The following is a 22,872-nucleotide window of genomic DNA, read 5'->3' on the forward strand; positions in this document are numbered from 1 at the left end:
TTTATATGTGGGATATAGAACCCTATATAGGAATCTTCAAGTCACAGTCTTGCTGATTTAAAGCAGGAGCAAGAGACTGAGTTTGACTGGTTAAATCCTCTCAAAAGCCACTTTTTCTTATCCCTGTGAACTTGTTAAATCAGACTGTGTTTCTGAATTAATGCTACTTCTGTGTTTTTCTACCACAGCTAGGCAAAACAGTAAAGTATGTCCTTACATTCTGTTGACGTTCATGCACCATGTGTTTTCTGTGTGGCAAGACACGTGCTTTTATGTTTGTTAAGCATCTGCTGATTTTGGCCTACTATAGCATTTTACTAAGCACCTTCTGATCACATTCATTCAGGGGATACATCTCAAAGTATTGTGTATAGAAAACTATGTCACTGTAGAAGTATGAACATAGTTAAATATTTATGCATTAATTTCTAGCAAAAGCAGGTGCTATGTTGGTAACATGGTGTCGCTGATATTTGTATACATCTTGTACAAGTTGCCTTCCTCAAAGAACAATACATGGAACATTTGTGGTAACAAAGAGTATACAACAAAGAGTATACAAGAAGAAAAAAATTGAAAGGGAGGAAATAAGTTTGCCATAGTTTGGGGTCAGGAAGAAGTCAGGTGAGCAAATTGTGTTTACTTCAAGCAGGAAATCGGTGACAGCACTATTCTTGGAAAGAACAAGCAGAGAAATAAGGAACAGAATGAAACCTTGCTGAGTTCAACTTGCAAGCAGAACAAAAGTTGAAAATGCTAAAGCAGATTGAAATGAAATCAGTTCTATTTTTCATTAGATGGTTTCAGTGCCATCTTCTTTTTTAAATGGATTTTCTTTATAGTTTTTAGAATTGGGAATCTTGAACTTTATATTTTGCAAGCAGTTTTGTTGGAAACAAGATACAAAGTCTCCCATAATCACTATTTCTTGCTAAAAATAAAAATTTCCTCATTTCTGAATTGCATGGCTTGTATCAAGAAAACTGAAAGCATACTTTTTACTGGTTTTAATTTTTAAGTGAAAAGTTATACATTTGTTACCTCTAATACTATATACGTATATATTTATATATAGAATACTATATGTATATACTTATATATACATGTATATAGTATATACATATGTATATATAATTTGCTGAATCTCATTTATTAAATAAATCAGACTTTCACACACCACACCCCCAAATTATTAGAGTTAAGAAGAAAAAATCTGCAGTATTGCATCAGTTGTGCAGGAAGCCCTACACTTGACTTCTGACATTTTGATATAATAAACTTGCTTGTTTTTCAGATCTAGCTCTGCTTACTATAATCATAACCTTGTTCACATGTTGTAACCTCATGAATCTATTCCTGTTACTGATCATGACATAGATCATTCATTGCTCGTTGCATACAGATTGTCAAGATAGATAAGCTTATCATGCTTTCTAGCTATAAAGTGAATTATCCTTATGCCTTAGATGATTTTTCTAAACTTAATAAGTAAGGTTTCCCTTTAAATTTTGGTGTCAGAATGGCTCGCAGTATATCTTTTATCTTTCTATTTAAACTTACAAAAGAAATATAGTAGTATTTGCTCTCTGGCAGATTTGAAAAGTATTATTCAAAGAAACTGCACTTTCTTCTCAGGCTGTCAGTTCAGTTTTCACTTTATGATTTTTCTGCATAATGATTGTATATTTCCATGTAAAAAAATTCTATCTAAATAGTGCAATTAATGCCGCTCTCTTTTAGTAGTAGAGTTATTTGCATATCTAGTACTTTTAAACTACAGTATATATTGCTTGCCTGCCTATTTATATGTGGCCCATCTAGCTTTCTATAAATGCATATATATATTTTTTAAAGATTTTCTGAATTTTCTGGGCAACCTCTGAGATTATACAAGCTATCAGATAATTGTCCAAGCTCAGTATGAGTGAGCAGTGCATTGCAGCTGGAAAGGCGGCCAACAGGATTCTGGGTTGCATCAACAAGGGCATCACCAGCAGAGATAAAGAAGTCATTATCTCACTCTACTCAGTGCTTGTCAGGCCACACCTGGAATACTGTGTGCAGTTTTGGTCCCTGCTATACAAAAAAAGATGTGGACAGCCTGAAGAGGGTCTAGGGAGGGACCACAAAGATGATCAAAGGCCTCGGAAGCCTGCTGTATTAGGAAGGGCTGAGAGAGTTGGGTTTGTTCAGCCTTGAGAAGAGAAGGCTTAGGGGAGACCTTATCACCATGTTCCAGTATTTAAAGGGTGCCTACAAAGGAGATGGAGACTCTCTTTTTACAAGGAGTCACATGGCAAAGACAAGGGGTAATGGGTACAAGTTACTCCTGGGGAGATGCTGATTGGACACAAGAGGAAAATTCTTCACAGTGAGAACAATCAGCCACTGGAGTATTCTCCCCAGGGAAGTGGTGGATTCCCCATTTAAGATTTAGCTGGACAGGGTGCTGGGCCATCTTGTCCACACTATGCTTTTGCTGGAAAGGTTGGACCAGATGGTCATTGAGGTCCCTTCCAACCTGGTGTTTTATGATTCTGTTAATTCTAGGGCCAGTGATTTCATGTGCGTCTGACCTTAACCCCTCACCTCAGTGAAATAATTCAGATCAAAATGTGCCAAGGTATTGGGGATACTTGAAGTGCCAAAACAATGAGGCATGATTAGTAGAAAACATAGATTTTACTGCTTTACATGTTTTAAAATGGTATAGAGGAAACCACCTTTTAAGAGTTGAGCTCAATACTAGAACTAAAGGTGGAACTCAAGGCTGAGTTCTCCAACCTTGCAGCCATTCTGTCAGGCTAGACTCCTTTTTCTAATGAAAGCCCTTGCTGCTGGGGCCAGAGCTCTGAGCCATTGTGTTTACTTTGCTTATTCTTAGGAGGCGACCTCTTCTGTGGAAAGTACATTTTATGCCTCTGAAATTAATTTGAATACCAGCTAATGCTACGAATGTTTGGTCTGAATTTGGATTGGTGACTAGAAGCTCTAACAGATGTGTACCTGCCTTTTGACTTCTGAAAAGTGTAAAAACTGATGGAGTTCAGATGGAAAGATGAATTTTCATGGCCAGTATGGTCAGCTGTGAGTTTGTCCTTCTCAGGTAGGATAGGAAGGAACAAGGACCAATAGCTATGCTATTGGCAGGGTAGGGAAAGCCTCCGATGACTTTGGTTCCTGGTTTTGGGGTCTTTTTCCACTGGACGTGTTATGTTGTATTTAATAGGTGTTTTTGCTTGTTCTAGTTGTAGCAAATTTGAAAGCAGCATATAAGGGATTTCATGATTATGAAACCTTAGTACAAGAATTTCTAACTAAATATGACAAGTAAATGATAGGAGAAAAGGAGTGAACAGATCTGTTCCATATAAAACATTGTCAAAAATTGTTTAAATAGCATTGATGACGGTTCACACTAATTCAAAACTCAGTTTACTGCTTTGTTTTGAGGTAACTCTTCAAGTCTACCTGTTGAAACTACTGAAGGTGATCATTAGACTTGGTTTGTTTTGAATGTGTTATTTCAGAAACAGAGCTATGCTGTTTTAGGTTTGTGTTAGTTTTTTTAGTGACTTCTCACACATCAGCGTTGTTCTCTCAGTTAAATGCTGTGCAGGGAGAGGGAGGTAAGAGGGCCATAAACCCTTCAAGCCTCAAAATAAACAAAAGCAAAACTTGAATTTCATAAGGCTGCTATATTTGTTTGTTTAATAGGGACTTTTTAAGTAACTTTCATTTTGGCACTGTAGTGAGGGGGGGAGCAATGCCAGTGCTTTGAGGGTTGCAGGCTGTGGTGACCAGGGTGGCCCCTGTCTCTTTCTTCCTCTGTGACAAAGAGTGGAAGAGTCCTTCTTCAGCAAAAATTGTTCCTGTCCCCTGACACTCAATCTGTTGGTTGGTAACTCTGCAAGCAGAACATGTTTCTAGGCCTGTTGAGACAGAAAGCTGCTGGAAGCTGCTGGGCTTTCCAGCCTCCTGTGCCTCCTTTGGGAAAGAAATACCCCTGGTCTGGGTTGTCAGGGAGGGTTCCCGGGTGAGTGGTTCCTCCCTGGGCAGGTAGGCCTGTGAGGAGGGAGCAGGACATGCCAGGCCGAGCAGGGAAGAGGTTAGATTGCGCTGGCACTTGGGCTCTGGGTCTGGGTCCTTCCCTGTGAGGGGAGGAGTACTGTCTCCTCCCTCTTTCAACTTTTGAAGTGACTATATGGAAAGAATGGAGGGTATATTACCTCAGGAAAGGCTGTGAGAAGGGGCAGTTTTGCTTGCCCTGCCATTTAAGCCTCTTGCTGTGGCGCCAAGGCCATGGCTTAAGATGGGTACGGGGAGGAGGCAGCTAGCCAGAGGAACCACTGTGTTGTGCTGCTGCTCACCTCCCTTTCCCCGTTACTGCGATGGAACTATTTGTGGAGCTGTGCTTTGAAACAGGATAAGGAAGTGATCTGATCAAGCTCTGCAAAAATAGATTATTCTAAAATGGTAACTAATTCATTTTAAAATGCTGTCCCATGAGCACTGTGTTGGCAGTGTTGTGGGGGCGATGTACTGATGCTGTGAAGATGGGAATGAGCACCTGGGGCAGAAACTTCTGAAGCTGTTGCTGGCATGGAAGACTTCATGTAGTTTAACAGGGAAAGTTGGCTTAAATTCTTGTTGTGCCCCTACTCGCTTCTTCAGGGTTAGATGTTAATATTGGCATATTCTGTCAGATGCATCAGTGCAGCTGTTTGTGGATCTTGTGCTGTATTTAAATCGGTGAAATGTTGTGGTTTAAATAAAGCCCCAAAACCCCACAAAGTAACTTCTAAAATACCTGTAAAGGTTTGTTTTGCTGGTGATGGGCTTTTTGCCCCCCCACCAGCTGCCAGCATAGTTGCAGAGATGGCTGTTTGCGGGATGGGTAGGAGCCAGTCTCCAAGGGTCGCAGACGGAAATCCTTTGAAGACTTTGCTGCTGATAATGTATAATGTGCAATTTTCTCATGGCGCTTACTGGCATCCATTCTTCCTGTAGTATATATGCTGAGATCTGCTCAGTTCGCTCAAGCTGCCATCACAGTTGTCCACCACTGCTGATGGGTGTCGTCTTTACTTGACGCTTGTTTCTTCGGAAACTTCTTTTGCTGAGTGTTTGTCAATCAAAAAGCACACCAGTATTCTACATACTCGGTTTAGTGCCTTCTCTTCAAAAGCAGACAAAGGAATGCAGGGAGCAATTTAATCTTATTTATATTTTTGGGTGGGTTTTGGTTGGTTGTTTTTTTGGGGCGAGGGTTGCTGCTAGTAGCTGTTGGGTCAGATCTGGTTTGCTCCAGGCTTAAAGAGAATGGAGGACATCAAGGTTTGAGCATTAAAATCCAGTGCTTGACTGGTTTTGGTAATACCCAAGTAAACTTACAAGGTTAGTTATGTTTCAACTTAGTGCTCTTAGATTTGGACATGTTTCAATTTGGTGCTCTTAGATTTGGAGGCAAGCAGGAAGTAAGTTGCTGGAGGTGCCACCTGAGGTTGCAGAGACAAGTATGGCTCTTTCTCACCTGGTCAGTATGAAGATAAGCAAGCAGCAAGACCTTGAAGTTTTATACCAAACTGACATATAGATGTTTATTTGCTGTGATATGTTTTTGAAAAGCTATAATGCACATTCTGAAATACTTTCCCATGTTCACGTTAGGTCATTGCTTGCAATGACAGTCTGCTTAATTGTCCTTCAACTTTATACTTGTATCATACAACCATAACTAAAGTACTCCCTGTACTAGAATAATACATGTTTGACTGTAAAATGAATGTATGTTCTCTGTAACATAAGAGTTGCAGGGAGGGTCTTAGAAGACCTATAGTCAGAAAATCATTAACAAAGGAAGAATGAAATAAGAATCTATGGCATTTCTCTGGTGGATACTGAATAAAGGCAGTGGACAGAAATTATGAGAAGATTTAAAACAAATTTTTCAAAAAAATTGAAATCAAAGATTATGTTTTTAAAGATGTAGTACTGTAAAGGTGTCTTTATATTAGGTTATTAACATTAGGTGTTGAAGAATAAAATAGGCTTTGATACAGTACTCCCATGTGTTTCTAAAATAATTTATATCTGTATGAAAATCTTGGCGGAGTCACTGTTTTTCCAGGTTGGCCCATCCAACCTATCACCACAGATGATACTAGCGCAGGAACTACCAAGGAAGTGGTTTTGTGACCACCGATGCTGGATCAGATTATCTCCTAATGTAACTTTGATTAGCAGGCAAACTATCACATTTCTTAAGTTAATAAGAGTACACAATATATCATTTGCGCTGACTTAATGCCTGCTGTGGGATGAAAGACAATAACTACTTGGCATAAAGCCTTCCGATACAATCAACCTGTCAAATCTAAACTGCATTTACTGTCTTGTCAAACCATGACCTCAGAGCAGATATTGGAACAATGACTCAACTCTGTAAATTGTGCCTTGTTTTATTTACAGAGGTCAATGATATGGAATTATTACTTATTAAAAACAGTTTACTGAGTATGTACAGTTAGATTTATTTTTCATTTCTCTTGAAATCAAAGCTTTATTTTTTTGACAATAAATTTGCTTGGGGTGGGAGAGAAGTTTTAACAACTTTTGGAGACACTTCTGATTCATAAAATATGGTAATCACATTAACAGTCATTGCAGGCGTTTTAATTCAAAATTCATCCATCCATGTGAGAGTTATTTTTCATTTAATGGCTTGGGACATGGAATTCAAAGAGGTATCACTTTCTTCCTTTGTATAAGTAGGAAAATGAAGTATCTTTTAAATACACATCCTTAATATTTTATGAAGAACCTATTCAGTTGAGCAGAATCAAATGATGAGAGCTTCCCTCTCCTACTTCATTAATTCTTAGCTAGTATATCCTTCATAAATTCTTAGGATTTTGAGGTGAATGTATTAAGCTATGCAATTTGTTCTTTAAGCTAAAATATGACAGCTTGCAATTTGGTTGTTTTTTAATTTGCTGTAAGATCATGATATGCTTTCTATTTAAAGTTCCAGAAGACTTTTGACTAAGTATTTAGAGTAAGAACTTCATTTTTCTTTGCCCTTGGTATATTGTTCTTCTGAATAGATTGTTAGGAAAAGATTGATTGCATTAATTGAAAATTATAAGCAAAATAAGTAATTAATTGATTTATAGATGTATTTTCAGATATATTATTTCTGTTTTAGTTAGAAGTATTTACTTCAATCACTGTCATTAAGGTAGTTTGATGGCGAATGGACAGCTTGACTGCTGATTTACACTGACCGTTCTCCTTGTAGTAGTACTGCTTGGTTCATGCTTCTCACTCAGCTAGTACGGGGGATCAAAGTGGGACAACGGGCTGGCTTAACATGGTAGTACATATCCTGAACTGCCACTGCTTTTCATCAAAATGCTGCATTTTGCTGTTTCTCACTCAAAAGGCAGTCACATTTGTGCCAGTTATACCCTTTTAATCATAAATTTTTAATGTAGGTTTTCTTCTTAGGGGAAGTCTTTGTAAAAGGCAAATAAAACATTCAGTTTGGTTTGTTCATGTTCTGTTTCCTCTTTCTTTGCAAAATACTGTTGAAACCATCACTCAATTCAGCCTAATGTGGAAGAGGAGAAGGGATTTCAGAGATGGAGACGTTTTTTGTTAGTGTAAATTGGCAGCTGAAGCAGGATGACACTGAAGTTAGTGCCCATACTATACTGGGAGGAAAAACACAGAAGTCAGCTAGCAGGGGGTCTGTTTTGCAGCAGCTGGCCAGTTGCTGTGGATATAGCTTCATCATACCTGTAGGATGTGCGATCTTTTGCCTAGTCAAGGGGCCATAAAAGGTAGGGAGTTATTGTGGTGGAGGGAGAAGGACACATCATGAAAGCAAGCTTTCAGCTTTGCTGCTCACAGAACTTTTAGTGATAAACTTTTTAATGAGTAAGCTTAGAAATAACATGTCATTTGTCAGACAGACAAAGACCAGTGCTGGGGAAGAAGGGAATAAGCCTTAATAAATGTTCAGGATTAATTACTGTATCACATACATGATCTATTAATAGGAGAGAAGAAAAGAAATAAATGCAACATATTAATGACTTCCATGCTCAGTGGGAATAATCAAGTTGTCAGCTCGAAGTAGTGAGTATGTTGTTTTTACCAGTGTGCTGCATAGAGAACCAGAGATTGGTGCTAAATTTAAAGCAAAAAGTAGGAAAATTTGAATTTTAATGCTTGATTAAGCTGGTTGTTTATCTAGCCCATTAAAATGTCATAGATATCTTGCATTAGCTTTGTTAGAAGTGGTGAATCAAACCATGTAATGGCTGGCTGCAAAGTAACCTAGGCTTAAACAACCAGGGCAAGAAGAAAATTGTAATAGTTGAGTTTTGCCCTGAGCCCATGAAATTGGCTCATTGTTTAACTATATTTAAGTAACTCTGGCCATTTACATTCATATAATTATTTACAACTGTGAAGTTTTAAAAATGATTTAATTAATAAATCCTGATATAAAGCAGTCTATCCTGTTGTCTTTTTCTGAGTGGTGGTCATGTTGCCTTTTTTAAATTGGGATAATGAATTGAATAAGGTATCCTAGATATCTCCACTGAAGGTTTTTTGTTTGGTTTTTTGTTTTCTTGTTTTACAACATGGTGATTCTGAAATCCGAAATTAAATTAACATTTCTTTTTTCTACCCCCTCACCTTTTTAATTATGGAGTGCCAGGGTTTATTTGTAGTGCTGGGAAGCTCTGGTTTTCAAGCAGAACACTGTGATACTGGGTGCTGCACAGCTGCAAAAGGATTTCAAGGGAGGACAAGAAGGTTATGCAGTAGCCCAGGCTTTCTCTGCAAGGGATACAGAGAGAGAGGTGAAATGATCAAAATAACAGGCTGGTTCTTTGCAGCACCATGCTGAACTAATACATGCAGTGAGCTATGCTTTTTCAGCCTCACAGTAATTAAAACAAAAGAGGATATTAGCCTGGATGAGTTTTGGCTGTATGGATAGATAGGACATATTTCTAATCACATGCAGAAAAATTTGGCAGGTCTTGTGCATAGTCTTGCCAAAGTCTCTGAGAACCCAGAGAAAACTAAATGAAAAATACTGTCTAAGTTTACAGTCATAAATAAAGTAGGTATTAGGAATAGCCTTGCAGGTCAGGTCAAGAACTCTGTTTTCGCCACATTGAATTTTGACTGCATGCTGTGTCCAAGAAACAGCTAAAATTGGAATTGAAGACAGTTCTCAGGTGGGGGGACAAACCTGTGAGTCATCAGCACAGAGATAGATGGTAGTTGAATTTGTGTTGGCAGGTGCTGGATCTCTGAGCATAGAGAAGGAGAGGACAGGGGAAAAAAAGGTCAGGGATGGAGGTGTACAAAGCTCCTACAGCAATTCAGAAGAAAAAGATTGTCTGAGGACTGTTAAGTGAGCAGCTAGAAGAAAACTAGAGGAAAAGAAACATTTGTAGAATTCTGTATTTTTACTTTTGACTTCCATTGAGTGTAAAATATTAAATCTAAGGCTAGAATAAGTTCAACTACTCAGAATTTTGCATGTTTTCTCACTCTTTTAAAAAAGAACTTAGCCTGTGTCATACCAGTTCTCTTTTAAAAATGACTGTGTTGTACTGTTAAACAAATGGAATAAGCAACAGTGCCATTTTGGTGTGGCATTATGGTATCAGGATTTTACCAGGGCATGATTGATAATTTGTGGTATCAAAGATGTAATATCACACTACATGCACAAGTGATTTCTATTTTTAAAAATTCCGGATAATGTATTTTTTTATGCTCCACTTCCTCTGTTTTCTTCTCTCTGAAGCTAAGTCAAAACCAGTTTAGTTTCACGGCTTGCCTGCACAATCTGTGATAGATTTTGTGTTTGTATTTCTCTAAAGCATACATACAGAAAGGCTGCAATGCTCCTGAGAAGGGATAACTAAGCATTTTCTTTTCTTTGTGTCCAAAATCTGAAGGTTGTCAGATACAAGGGAGACTTTGTGATTTTTTTAGTGTATGTTTTAGAATACCCTAATTGTTTAAGAATACAGGGGAGATAGACAGTTTTAAGGTACTGATTTAGCAGGAGCTTCAAGGAGAGTTTCAGATTAGGTGGCGCTGACCTACCTGTAACATTTATTTTAAGAAAATGTGTTCTTGGTCTTAAGGCTCTACCCTTGTCCACCAACTTTTGTCTCCTGAGGAGAAGGGACACAAGATTTACCGGGAGAATTTAATCTGACCTATTCTTGTAAATTGTCTCCTCCCTGTTAGCTGTGTAGGACTGTGTGGGGGCATGAGCTGTATTTGATGACTCAGGCCAGAATATCCTCCTACCTCCTCATTGCTGTGTTGCTGCTGGTGAGCTGAGAGTCTCTCTGGAGATTGGGGAGGCTGTGGGACGGCTGGGGGTGTACTGGAGTCCTTTGGGAACTGGATTTTAGAATTCCTTGGGGAAGATGGGGTGGTTTGGTTAAACATGGCAGTGTCAGCTTTGCCAGAGCATGGGCTTCATGAAAAGTTTGGGGTTTTTTTTACTTTAATTTGGAAAAATCAGACTGCTACACTTGCAGAAAGCTGAAAACTGCAATGCAGGAACTGAGGGCAGGTAGGAAAATGCTGGTAGGCAGTATGTGTGTGTTGGAGAGGACATCATAGAGGCTGTTATTAGGACACAGGAAAAGAGACTGAAGAACATGAGTACTGGAAAGCTGTGAAGACATTGCTCTTAGTAAAATGTTTGTTTGTTTGTTTGTTTTTTAGTTCAAGCAGTATGTTTTTGACAGCAATAGTGAAGAACTGGAAGACTGATCAATTAACATACTAAAATGGAGTATTTGCCAGTGGAGGTAAGATATTCTTTGAACGTACTGCTGTTTTGTTTCTTAGTGTTGTCTTGTAGTTCCCGGCATGAGTAGCCAGATTAATGGCACTGTTACGCAAGTATTTCTCTGAGAACAAAGGTGGTTTGGGAGGTTTCTGTACACCTCTGTCTGTCTTTTCATTTCACTTTCAGGGGCTCTGATGCAGCTGCTGTAAAGTATCCGTAAAATGGTTGATTTAGAAAAAAACATAAGAAACATTTTTCCCTGATGTTCTGTGATCCATTTTGTGTTGTGGCCTCAGAATAGATTAGTTCGGATAACTAAAGAAGTGGTGAGCAAGTGGGGGACAGCATGGACCAGCCAGGATATGTAGGAGATTTTCCAGCTTGGGAAATAAATAAACCCCCAGAAGTGTGAAGAAAAGTAAAGTCTTGGCCCTCAGTATAGGATCAAGTAGTATTAACTGACATTTTAACTATTGGAGATGTTTCAGTCTCAGTGCTTTAATATTTTTGAATATTGACATGCTCTTTTGATTGTAAGTGTTAAGTAGCTACCAAAAGTTACAAAACACTCTGTTCTAACCTTTGTATTAGGATATCCTTCTCATTTATTATCAGATCTCTTGATTCATGTTTATTTGCTGAATTAACCTCTGTTGCTCATCTGTAGAGAGCTCCTACTGAAGGATTCTTCTGCTTCTTACAGGCAGATAGAATAAACATGCAGTTCAGTAGCTTGGTTTCTGAATGCTAATTATATGCTTTAAAATACAACAATAAACTCAAGTATTAAAATGAGTTGTGGACGTTTAATGTCATTGAAGTTTAGCTGTAAATTTGAATGGAATTATACAAATTAATATTCTACATGAGTTTAAATTTTTTTGTTGGCTTTTGCATGATTAACATACAAAAATTAAAGACATTTTCCAAGTTTATGTTTCTCCTTTAAAATATTTAGTCACCGCATAACACTTCCTATTACATAGTTTAAAGAATGCTGTTTTCTTTTGCACTGATATGAAAGACTTTGACAGAAAAGTAGTGTTTTGGTTTATGTCAGCCCAGGGCAATGAATTGCTCCCCTTCACCCAGGTTAAGGTGCATGTGGAACAAGCTGATGCTTGACAGAGAAAAAGCCATCCTCAAAGGTCAGCTGATAGACTGCGATCCCAGGTACCTGCGGTGGCATGCAGCATTGCTTTCTGGATGCACCATTTGTGAACTGTGGCTCAATATTACTGGTTTTGCAGTTGATACTGGAGCAAGGCATGGGTGCCACTTTTCCAAACACCATTGGTGATTGAGCATCAAGGACTGTGTTACTGGGTTAAAACACATGGTGCTGTGTCATGCAGGCCTGAGATTGCTGGGCCCCGTGTTTGATCTGCAGAGATTGCCAGCCCAGGCAATTTTTAGTGGGTTGGCTGGATGCTAAATCAGCTCAACAGCAGAGGGAGGGAGCGGCCCCAGCTAGAGCCATGTTAGTCACAATAGAAATACCACAAGTTCACTGGACAGCCCTTCCGGCAGTAATGCAAGATGTGGCTCTCCTGACTTTTTTTGTTGAATTAACTAATTCAGAGACTGGGCCTTCAGACTTACTTAATTGGACTAGTTCTGGATTGTTCGGAATTTTCCTACTGGGGACTTGAGGGACCCTGAAGCATTTGGCAGTTACTTCTTGGCCCAACAACTCTTGCAGGAACAGTTTTCCCTTCTCTTAGTGGAGGCATACTGTTCAGGGACATAGTGCCACTCATTGTGTTGGGGTGTCAGAGGTGTGTGATGTCTTCCTTCCTTGAAAATGTTGTTTCACCAGAATGCAGACTGGACGAGACTGCCCCATGACATCCTTTGTCTAAGTCCTTTCACTTTTTCCCAAGTGTTTTGAAGTGCGCTCCTTTCTGAGGTATGAGACAGCTTCATCACAGGTTTTATACACAGCCCACAAGGTTTATTGCCCAGCAGCCAAGGGTCATGGTGGGTCTAGGTTCTCTGTATCTCTGCTCAGTGGCAGGTCAGATTCCATTTGGAGAAGACAGCTTGTGTTTTGGCAGGTGGTGCACATGTGATAATGCAGTATGGCAACACCAGAGAATTAGAGTGCAGAACTTCTTGATTCTAGCTTTAAAGACCCCTACACAATCATACAGACAAAGCCGTGGATGAGCAAATTGTTGCAAAGCCTCCGTAGGTTATCAGTGACAGTCCTAGTGCTGCATAGTGTAGCATAACTTGTGGCATCATTTAGTTAATCTGTTAAAGTCCCTTGATTGAAATTCTAATGATCACAGGATTTTTAGACAAGCCAAGTTAATAGCATCATCTAGATTCTGTAGCTTTGATCTTGCAGTAAGAGCCCTTGATCTGAATTTTTCATATTGCCATAACTCAATTTCGAAGCAAAATTCCTCTTACGCTGTCCCTGTTATTTCAGTAACATACTATTTCTGTGGTTTTGTAAAGTGGGTGCAGAGTCCTTGTATTGGCTGTTAAACCAAGGTCAGAATTAACTTGTTTATAGTTAGAGATCTAGACCTGTGCTGTGGTGCTTGAAGTGTTCCAGCTCCTATAGAGTGAGTGCAGAAAGGTAAATCTTATCTTGAGTCATATGCCAAATAATTTAGTTGGTAGGCTAGAAGTAGCCCCTAAAGGTAACTTTGCTTTCAGGTGACTGATAATTGCTGTGGTGGTGACTTTTTTTTTTTCTGCCAGCTAGTCCATTTCAGTCTCAGCAGTACTGACTGCTGCTTCACAAACACCCAAATGCATGTTCAAAATTTTAGAAACGAAAACCATAATCCATTCAAACTTCAGCCAGGCTAGCATTTTTATGTTTACTACTTCTGCATTAGACCTAGAAGATGGACTAAAATACATGAAGGATAGTCTGGTTTAGGTTTTTGGTTTGCTTATTCTTTGCAGGAACTAGGAAGCTTGAAGACAAGTGTTTGCAGAAAGTGTAGTCTATTTTGTTAATCTATTTTAATAATCTAGTTGATCATGTTGAAGGAAAAGCAGCAGAACTTGGTAAAGCCTGTAGGATTTAATTTAAGTATCAGCAGGCAGTTGTGAATTAGCAGGAAGGTGACAGTCTGTGGTTGCAAAGAAGACAGTAAGAATGAACAATTTACTACTAAAAAGATTAACTAAAACCAGGCATGTTGCACGCCATAACTCCTGCCTTCCCTCTAGACTCTCTCCATTTAAAGTCCTGTGTGACCTGGTCAAGCACTTTCTCTGCATTGTTTGGCCACTCGGTAATTCAGCTGTCCTTGTCCTCACGTCAGAGTTGAGGCACTGCTGCCTGCACGGTCATTCTGCTTCAACAAGGGCTGGAAGCAGACCATGCTCTTTTTCTCCTTGTCAGCAGTGTTTTTCCCTCTCCAGCCAAGTACGAGAGCAGAGCTGCAGTGTGTAGGTATCAGTAAGTGCCAGGATTGTATTATGCTGATGGTGTGTTGTGATACTTCTCTGATAACATTTGATTCCTTCACAACAAAGATAGAAGTTATTGTAGGAGGATTTGGTAAATCCTATATTCTTGTCTACCTCAAGGCCTGTATATTTAAGGAAGCTTTGCAAAATTGTGTATAATGTCCTTTTTGAGGACCAGATAGGCATTATCCTCAGCTTGTGTTCTAAAAAGTTTGTTTTCTGTTTGTTTTCAGTAACTAAGGTGCTGACAAGTTTTGACTTCTTCATCCTCATAAACATGAGTGAAGTTCAGGCTATGGTAGAATTCTCCGTGGAGCTCCACAAATTCTTCAATGTGGATTTGTTTCAAAGAGGGTAGGTAGTGCGTTCTTTTCAAACTTTACTGTGGTGGACAGTTGATGTTGGAAGGATCTTAATGGGTATTATCATGTAGCATTGCTTCATGTATTATTGACTATTTTTATAGTGACTTGAAAAAATTTATTCTTTATTGGAAAGGCCTATACTTTCTAGGAATTAAAATTAAATACTCAAATAATTTGACCTAAAGTTGTAATAAAATATTTTTTATCTAATTGGAGAAGAGGGAAGCTCAGTAGATTTGAAGGGTAGATTATATTCTTATCCCAGCCTTTACCCGTTCATATCTTAATTTCTGCAATCCCTTTTGTCTGAAATATGATAGGTGTTTCTCTTGAATCTTTTAAAAATATTGCTGCCCCAATTAATTTACTGATTTATCAATTTGACAATGGAGAACTGCAGCTTCTCCCGTCCTCATACTGTGCTGTGCCTCCACAGTTACAGAAGATTCTATACAGCCTCATTAGAGTGTCCTCACCTCCGCTTACTCCACATGGTCTCTGTAGAAGACTTTTTCACATTCCTTTAATTTGATATTACCTGATTGCCCCCAGATTACTTTTTAAGGTCCTCCTTTTCCATGGCTACATAGGAAATAATCCTTTTTAGTTTATTTTCATGTTATTAAAGCTTATTGGTTGTCTTGCATTGTGGTACATTGCTCTTCTGTCAGTCTTCTAAGAGACTACAGTAAAAATACATCAGTGCTGTAGTTCTTACGACGTTTGTTTTAGATAAATCTGGTTGAGGCTGTGCCAGTGTTCACAAACAGGGAACAATATATATCAGGGTTGATTTATGATAGCCCCTTTTTCCAAAACATTGTAGAATAACCTTCCTTAGAAACATTTTAGTAATAAGAAAATATATTCTTGTGTTTGACCTTGTTGTAATTGGAGGCAATTTGGGGGAATTACTGTTTTTGGTAGGGTTGGGGTTGGTTTGTTTGTTTGTTGGCTTTTTTTTTTCTTTGATGGGGTGATTTGATGAAGGTAAAGTAATGGGGAAATGTCATTGTTTTCGGATGCATGTAATTCCTTCACCTTGTATTATACCCACCCTGAGGTGGGTATTTTGGGGAAGAGTGATATACAAGAAAGGTAAAATTGGGAAGGAGCTCAGGAGAGAGAGACATAAAACACTGTTATAAAAAATAGCTAACTAGCCTCTATCTTTGCCATGTTGTTGTTATTTTTCATCTAAATTTTAGGAAAGCTACCTTTTCTCTAAATTTGACCTGAAGCTGCTACTGACAGAAGCAATTACCCATTATGCTTGCTACCATTTGCTGTCAAAGTTTATGCAACAAACTGTATATGTCCCCTATTTAAGGAAAATTGCAATTCCACTCTTGATTGGAAGAGGAGGATTAAGGAAGGCTTAAGAGTTCTGGGAGAACACTGAGAATATTCTAATTGCTTCAACAAAAAAGCACAGTCTGTTGAACTGTAGCCTTTTTAAATCTCTGAAATTGGTGGGGAAGGAGAGGGTAGAACATGGCAGCATGTTAACACTAATAGAGAAGAGCCTGAAGAGAAGAAAGTCTTTTGGTTGTATTAACCTTACCATTCATATGATTCCTCAGAAAGGTAGTTGGGAAGCAAAACACAGCAGTATAATTAGCAGTATAATAGTGCTCTACTTGGCATGTTTCTTTCTAGCTTATTCTTTAAAAAGCAGTAAATTCACAGGGCAAGTTCAGAGAGATGGAATGCTAACTTAATGAGAAAAGTGACATGAGTAGATACTGCCTCTCTGGTTTCAAGCTGAACCTTTAACTGTGGGTACATTCCCTTAGAAAGCAATGTTGGAAAGGAGGGGGAGCTTCCAGAATAATTCAGAAGACTGAGTAATGTGAAAACTGAAATAATTTCTGTCAGTTTGGATAAGTTCTAGTATTTTTCTAGGGAACTGCCTTTGTATTTGTTGAAGCTAGGATGTAATATTTACATTGCCAGAGGAACTCTTGGATGATGGATTGAATCAACAGAAAAGCAAATCTTTAGTTTCACTGTTAGCTTCCTGGTTTTGAGCTACTGCTGTAGTTAGTATGGTTTCTCCCACCAAAAGTAAGGTATAGAATTGATTGTATTCTGGGTTTGGGTTTGTGTGACATCAAGCCTACCCAGCTTAGCATGCCTGTCTCATGGTGTTTGAAGCATAATTACCTGAGTTGTATAAAATAAAGTGTCAGCTATTGCAAGTAATCACATCAAGCTGATCAAGCTCCTTCATAAAACTTAGATTTTTATCCAAACTGTTTGGTTGGAGAGTGAGACCAGATTGTCACTCTTTTGATTATTGGACACATCGTAACTTCCAGCCTAAATTTCCTTCTCATCAGTTTTCAGCTGTTTTTCTTAACACCTTTGTCCTATGCTTTGAATAACTCTTACTAGTCTGAGTGTTCACCATGATGTATTTTTAAATGTCAGTCTTTTGTCTCTTTTAAATATGAACTGAATCAGTATGGTCATTGGAATTTGTGGCACATTCCCTACCCCTTTTTCTGTAGAGTCCCCATATCCCAATATCCAATCAGAACCATTATTATCTCTTCCCGGGTTTATAACTGTTTGAAAAAATCTGCCAGCTATTGCATCCAACTGTAGCAAGCTTTCTTGGATCTGTATGTGTAGTGACAATATTGCCAGAAGCACTTATGTCTGTGTTTAAACTAACAATTAATTTGGGAATTAATTACTAGAAGCAGTGTTGACATCCCTCTACCTATGTGGTTCCAGGGTTACTTTGGACTAGATTTAATCTTGACCTATGGACCAGATGTTTTGCATTGTGAGTGTATCTTGAAGTTGTTCATACCAGTAATTGGTTCAGACTTTTTTGTCCCAGACCTTTTTGAAGTGCATTTTGTGACATGTAGATCAGAGCCTGTGGTTTAGCTTTCTTCAGGAGACATCTAGGTTATATATGTGGAAAGCTCTCAGTGAACTGAACCAGCATGCAGTAAACTGGGATCACTGGGGAAAGTGCCTCAAAACCACTCTGCTGATTAAACCAGTCAGTAGTGCAGACTCAGCCAAAATTTCTCATGGTATTTCACTCGAGGTCAGATTTACCTGAAGGGTCCTCTAATGAACTCACTGTTACAACCATGTTATTCTCCTAACTGACCCTTTAAAGCAGAATCTTTATTTTCTGTACTTTTAGATAACTTGTTATTTGAAGTGGAGGAGAAATACACAGAGCAGACTGTAATACATGAGACTTGTCTGTATGTGTGGCTTCCTGCTCCTCATCTGGTTCAAGAAAAGCTGTTCCTATGTCTGTGGTGATTCTGGTGGTTAGCGTCTTCTGAAAGTTGTCCTGTAGCTGTAAGTTGCAGAAGTATGTACTATAGTTAAATGATAATTAAGTAACATCTTTATCTAATACAGCTATTAATTCTATTTTCTCACAATTCTGTGCCGCTTGCTTAAAACACAGCTTGCACCAGGTAGCTCTGTTGGTTTATTTTAATCTGTTGTTAAATTCAAATAAGGCTTCACATAATATTCCTTTTTGAATTAGTGGGATGTGATGATTGGAATTTTTTCCCAAACGGTGATTGATATGTGAGTTTGTATGACAAAATGAATAAAAGAAATGCGGTTGTTTGGGACCTCTGAGAATGATGGTCTGAGATAGCAAGGCTTCAAGCTGTTTTGTCATCTCAGCTCTTAAAAGCTCCAGTACGATTTGGGCTGTGTAGTGCTGACCTTTATAAATACAAAGGGAAATATAACATAGCTTGAGTAAGATATGGACTGCAGAAGTGGAGAATGAATTGAGTGGAAAACTGGTTGAATGATTGGGGCTCAGATTTGTTGTCAGGCATGCAAAGTCCAACTTGCAGCTGATGACTAATGGCCACTCTTGTGGATTGATACTGGGTCAGTAGTTTAGTGTTTTGATTAAGAACCTAGACAGAGTGCCTTCTCAGCAATTTTTTGAATGATAACAGATTGCAGGGAATGGTTAGATACCCCGGAGAACAAAGATGCTCTTTGGAGTTATCTAGCCAAACTGGAGAAGTGGGCTGTTAGGAGTCTCATCAAGTTAAGGGCAAATGCAAAGTCCTCCAGATGGGGTTGAATAACCCTGTATGTCAGTGCAGGCTGGGGGCCAGCTGGCTAGAAAGAACCTTTGCAAAAAAAGCACCTGGGGGTCCTGGTGGACACAAGTTAAACATGAGCCAACAGGGTGTTGTGGGAGAAGGCGGCCAGTTGCATACTGAGCTGTAGTAGCCAGAGTGTAGAAGCAGAAATAGTCTGGAAAAGCAAGGTCTCCATCCTTCCTGTGTTACACTGCCTGACTCCTACCAGCAGCTTAGCTGTGCTGTGAAGCTGTATTTCCCACTTATTCAGTTTTCAAACCAGGATACTTGTCTCTTCATACTAATTTTCCTCTTGGAAAAATTTGCAAAATAAGTGCTCAGTACATTTATATTTTTTGCAAAAATATTGTCTCATATACTTGAGAACTATGAGAGATACAGGGTTTCTCTGTGATAAGAGTTACTGACCAGAGTCTGGGATTTCTGGACATGTATGATGAGTTTAATATTACTTTCTGTGCTGGAGATTGGGAAAAGTTTTGTTTGTTTGTTTGTTTGTTTTTATCTTTGGCCAGTATCTTTGGACGAAAGCTGTTTCCTGAAATCATTTTTTTGCCACACTGACAAATACTGCATCTGTGTCACTGTGCTTCTCTATTAATGTTTCCATTCAAATGTTGTCTCTTATTTCTCTAAGTCCTTTAGCATAAGGACTCTTCTCTGTTTGCACAACAGGCAGCTAGTTAATTTATTACATTTATTACTGAAAGCCCTATTCTGCCTACTTATAATAACCATTAATAAGAATAACCTTTGAAAACTTTGTCAACAAGCTTGTTCCAGGGAACTGAAATGACAGTCAGTTTCAGATGTAGAACAGATGACAATGTTCTCTTGAAACATTTTCAAATGCACTTAGAGCTTTGCATGTTTGTTTTTTCTAGCAGTGATGATATCAGCTCTAGATGGACAGTTAGAATATATGATGTCCTGGTAATGTGATTTTGACCTATCTTTTCTTGATGTTTAAAAGTTTGTGTGGGTAGGAGGTTGGGGGACACCAGTGGCAATTATACACTGTTCGTAACAGAAGTTTGGGGTGTTTACTTATAACATGCTCTACCTCCTACTACTGTCTCCTGATGAATATGAACGTTATTTACAATGGTGTTCTTCAGAAGACATTGTTACTGTAAGAGCAACTTATCGCTGCCTGACTTTTCTGCTGCAGACTGGATTCTTCCCCTCCACATTTACTTGTGTGTTTTGTATGTGTCAGCATCCTCAACTGAGATATAAATGTACTGAACATTTCTGAATTCAAATAACTTGTTATTGAAAGTGACACAGTACTTTGTAGTACTGTTTATGTTGTGGTGTTCCACCTCTGACCAAGTGATGAATCCTGATGTCTAACTTGGAATAGTTATGCCTTTCCTGTGGGTAGCAAGAGAAGTTTCCTAGTAACCCTCAGTTGTGAAAAGATGAAGTTTTCATCTGTGAAATGACAAATACAATGAGCTAAAGAAACTTAGCTGATGGTTTGTAGTTTAGTGTAGCGCACACATTGCTGCAAGATCTGTTTTGAAAACAACTTCAGTCTACGTTTTCCCTCTCTCTGTGCATTCTCATAATCCTGATGTTAAATTCTTACTTTGTCACTAATCATTAGTTATTTTGTCATTGCATGCACACACAACTGGCTGAAGCTGGATTTAGACAGTTTTCAATATTAATATCTCTATGTGCGTGCTTTATCTGGTTTTTTTTTTGGTAGCAGTTTTGTTTGTGAAGTAGAATATCAGCTGTTTCATTATGGATTTCAGAAACAGAACTTGGTTATTTTAGCAAGTATAAAGTTAAGTAGGCTGTGAACAGTGCAAGTAAAATAAATATTAACAGTAGTTCTTTATTATAGCTGCAGGTTTACATTTGTGCTCAGTGTGTTTAGTTATCTGTTTGTATTTAGTTATCTGACTGTTTTGGGTTAAAAGATTCTTGTAAAAGCACATCAAGAGTTTACATTAGTAATATAAGTCTACCACACTTTTTAAAGTGTTTTTCCTTTATAAATGCTGGTTAACAGATGGAAGAAGAGTACTAAATACCTTCCACAAAAGAGACTTCAGTGGATTCTAACATAAAACACATTTTTGGAGGTGTATCATATCTGAAATTAGGTTATTGGTAAGATTTCAGTAGCACTAAGTTGATTCTGAAACTAAGTCCCACTGAACATCAAAGGAATTTAAGCTTCAGAGACTACTGGACATTTAGCCTTATGGTATTCTTCTGTTTTATAGATTTCTGTTTTTCCCATGTGCAGATACTGATGTGTCTGAGCAGCACTGACATTTTATATTTCCATGTGTGTGGTTGTGTAATGTGGCATAAAAGAAAATACACTGAATCAGAGTATGAATTTTAACAAATCTTACTATGATTACACAGTAATTTCATGAGAAATAATGCAGTATATGAAAAGTTGTATTTTTTTCTGGATCTAGTGAGTTCTCTGTATTAGTTTTATAATCTATTAACAGGTAATTAAAATCTGAAGAGTACACTTTTAGTAGGACCACTTTTACTTCTCCTGGCTACATCAGGAGTGAAAAGGCCTTGTCCTTAAATAAAGAAGTCGCCCCTGCTAATGTTTCATGTTGTCAGCGTATGATCAAATAACAAACTCTTAATGGACAAAGAACATTCAGACTCACCTGTTTGATTTTCTTTTTAAATCATACAGCCTAGTCATACTTATGTTTTCCAACTACGTTTCTGTATGACATAGCTTTCTGGAAAAAAGTGTTGTGAATTATTCTGACATGTAGCTTATCTTCTAAAGTATTGCACTGTGATCTTTACATAATGTAATACAGTCCTTACAAAGGGAGAAGCAAACTGTCAAATTTGTCTGATGCTTGCAAGATAAGCTCTGTTCTTCAGCTTACAGTTTTACAGTAATACAAATAGCAGTAGTACAGGTTTAAGATTTGGAGGGCTGGGCTTTAAATTCAAGGGAATGGTGTGTCTAGGAAAAACAACACAAATAATTTTCTTTTGGTTTTATTTTTATTTTTTAAAAGTGGATCAGTTTCTGATTCTAGTTCAACTGTGGATGCACACTCAGAGGTCCAGCTTGCTCTGACACAAGAATGGGTAAGACTGGGAATGAGTAGTGGGGGAATCATATCTTAAATCGGGTATTGCTTCAGAAGTTAAAAGTCAATATAATCAAATATCCCATTAACCCTTCTGATACAGGATGTCTGAGACAAATGACATTAACAGTTTGATGTACCTTTGAGTTAGCTGAGAAATTAAGGCTTTTGAAATATACACTGCCTTAGCTATGTGAGTGGAACTGAAGACATAGGGAGGTTGTACTGCTTGTCTTCAGATACCTGCATTAGGAGACTTCTTGCCATACAAGGAAGCTTATCTAGAGGTCACCTAGAGCTGTTGTAAATTGGACTTCTCCTCTGACACCTTGGGAATCCAACCCCCTTCCCCATGTTCATTCCTGGAAGAGTAGCCTCCAATTTAAGAAACTAAATCAGATCCTGAAACTACCTGGTTTAGGTACATATTCTGATGTGTAAAGATTTCTTCAATCATTATTCACAGAGGTATAGCTGACAGTTAGTAATTGTAGTTGTCCTGGAGGTATGTTTCATAAAAACTTTGGTGTGTTGGGTTTTTCCTGCATAGCCCCCATATTGGTTGAAAAAAATAACCTTAAATTTTGTCAAATGCTGGTGGTTACGCATTGCATATTCTAGATTACTCAGATACTGAGTACAAACTTCAGATCACCTGAATTTTGTTCAGATTTTAGCTTTTAGACCCATGTAGTACTTTTGGAAATTTTAAACATCATAACTTTTGCTATTGAAATTATCATTTTGCAATTGAAAATATTTTGTCAACTCAGAATTAAAGCTGTCTAATGGCATCCCATACCCTTCAGGCATTGAATCTGGCAAAATTCTGGGTTTTTTAACAACAAAAATGTGAAGAGCTCAGATGCATACTTAGGACACCTTGTCTTGCTGGAGCCTGACAGCACTGAGATAGGCACAGCTATTACATGTGCAAACAAGGTTATATGTGATTCTGATCATAAGATGGCTTATGTCATTTGCCCTCCTCTGAGGACTGTATTTTG

At 38.3% G+C, this 22,872-nt stretch overlaps 1 protein-coding gene across 4 annotated transcripts in view; it reads left to right on the forward strand.

The window, feature by feature from the left end:
* Positions 1 to 22,872, forward strand: part of FAM135A (family with sequence similarity 135 member A) — a 94,555-nt gene that overhangs the window by 4,295 nt on the left and 67,388 nt on the right. For 3 of the 4 annotated variants that reach the window (XM_074895839.1, XM_074895843.1, XM_074895840.1), the window contains exons 2-3: positions 10,780 to 10,865; positions 14,518 to 14,638. In XM_074895839.1, the coding sequence (XP_074751940.1) occupies positions 14,562 to 14,638 (77 nt within the window). In that variant the 5' untranslated portion in view covers positions 10,780 to 10,865; positions 14,518 to 14,561. Of the gene's footprint in view, positions 1 to 10,564; positions 10,625 to 10,779; positions 10,866 to 14,517; positions 14,639 to 22,872 lie in introns of those variants that run through there. The other variant, XM_074895842.1, reaches the window with a different exon arrangement.

Source organism: Athene noctua, chromosome 1, assembly GCF_965140245.1.
Source record: "Athene noctua chromosome 1, bAthNoc1.hap1.1, whole genome shotgun sequence".
NCBI classification, from domain to species: Eukaryota; Metazoa; Chordata; class Aves; order Strigiformes; family Strigidae; genus Athene; species Athene noctua.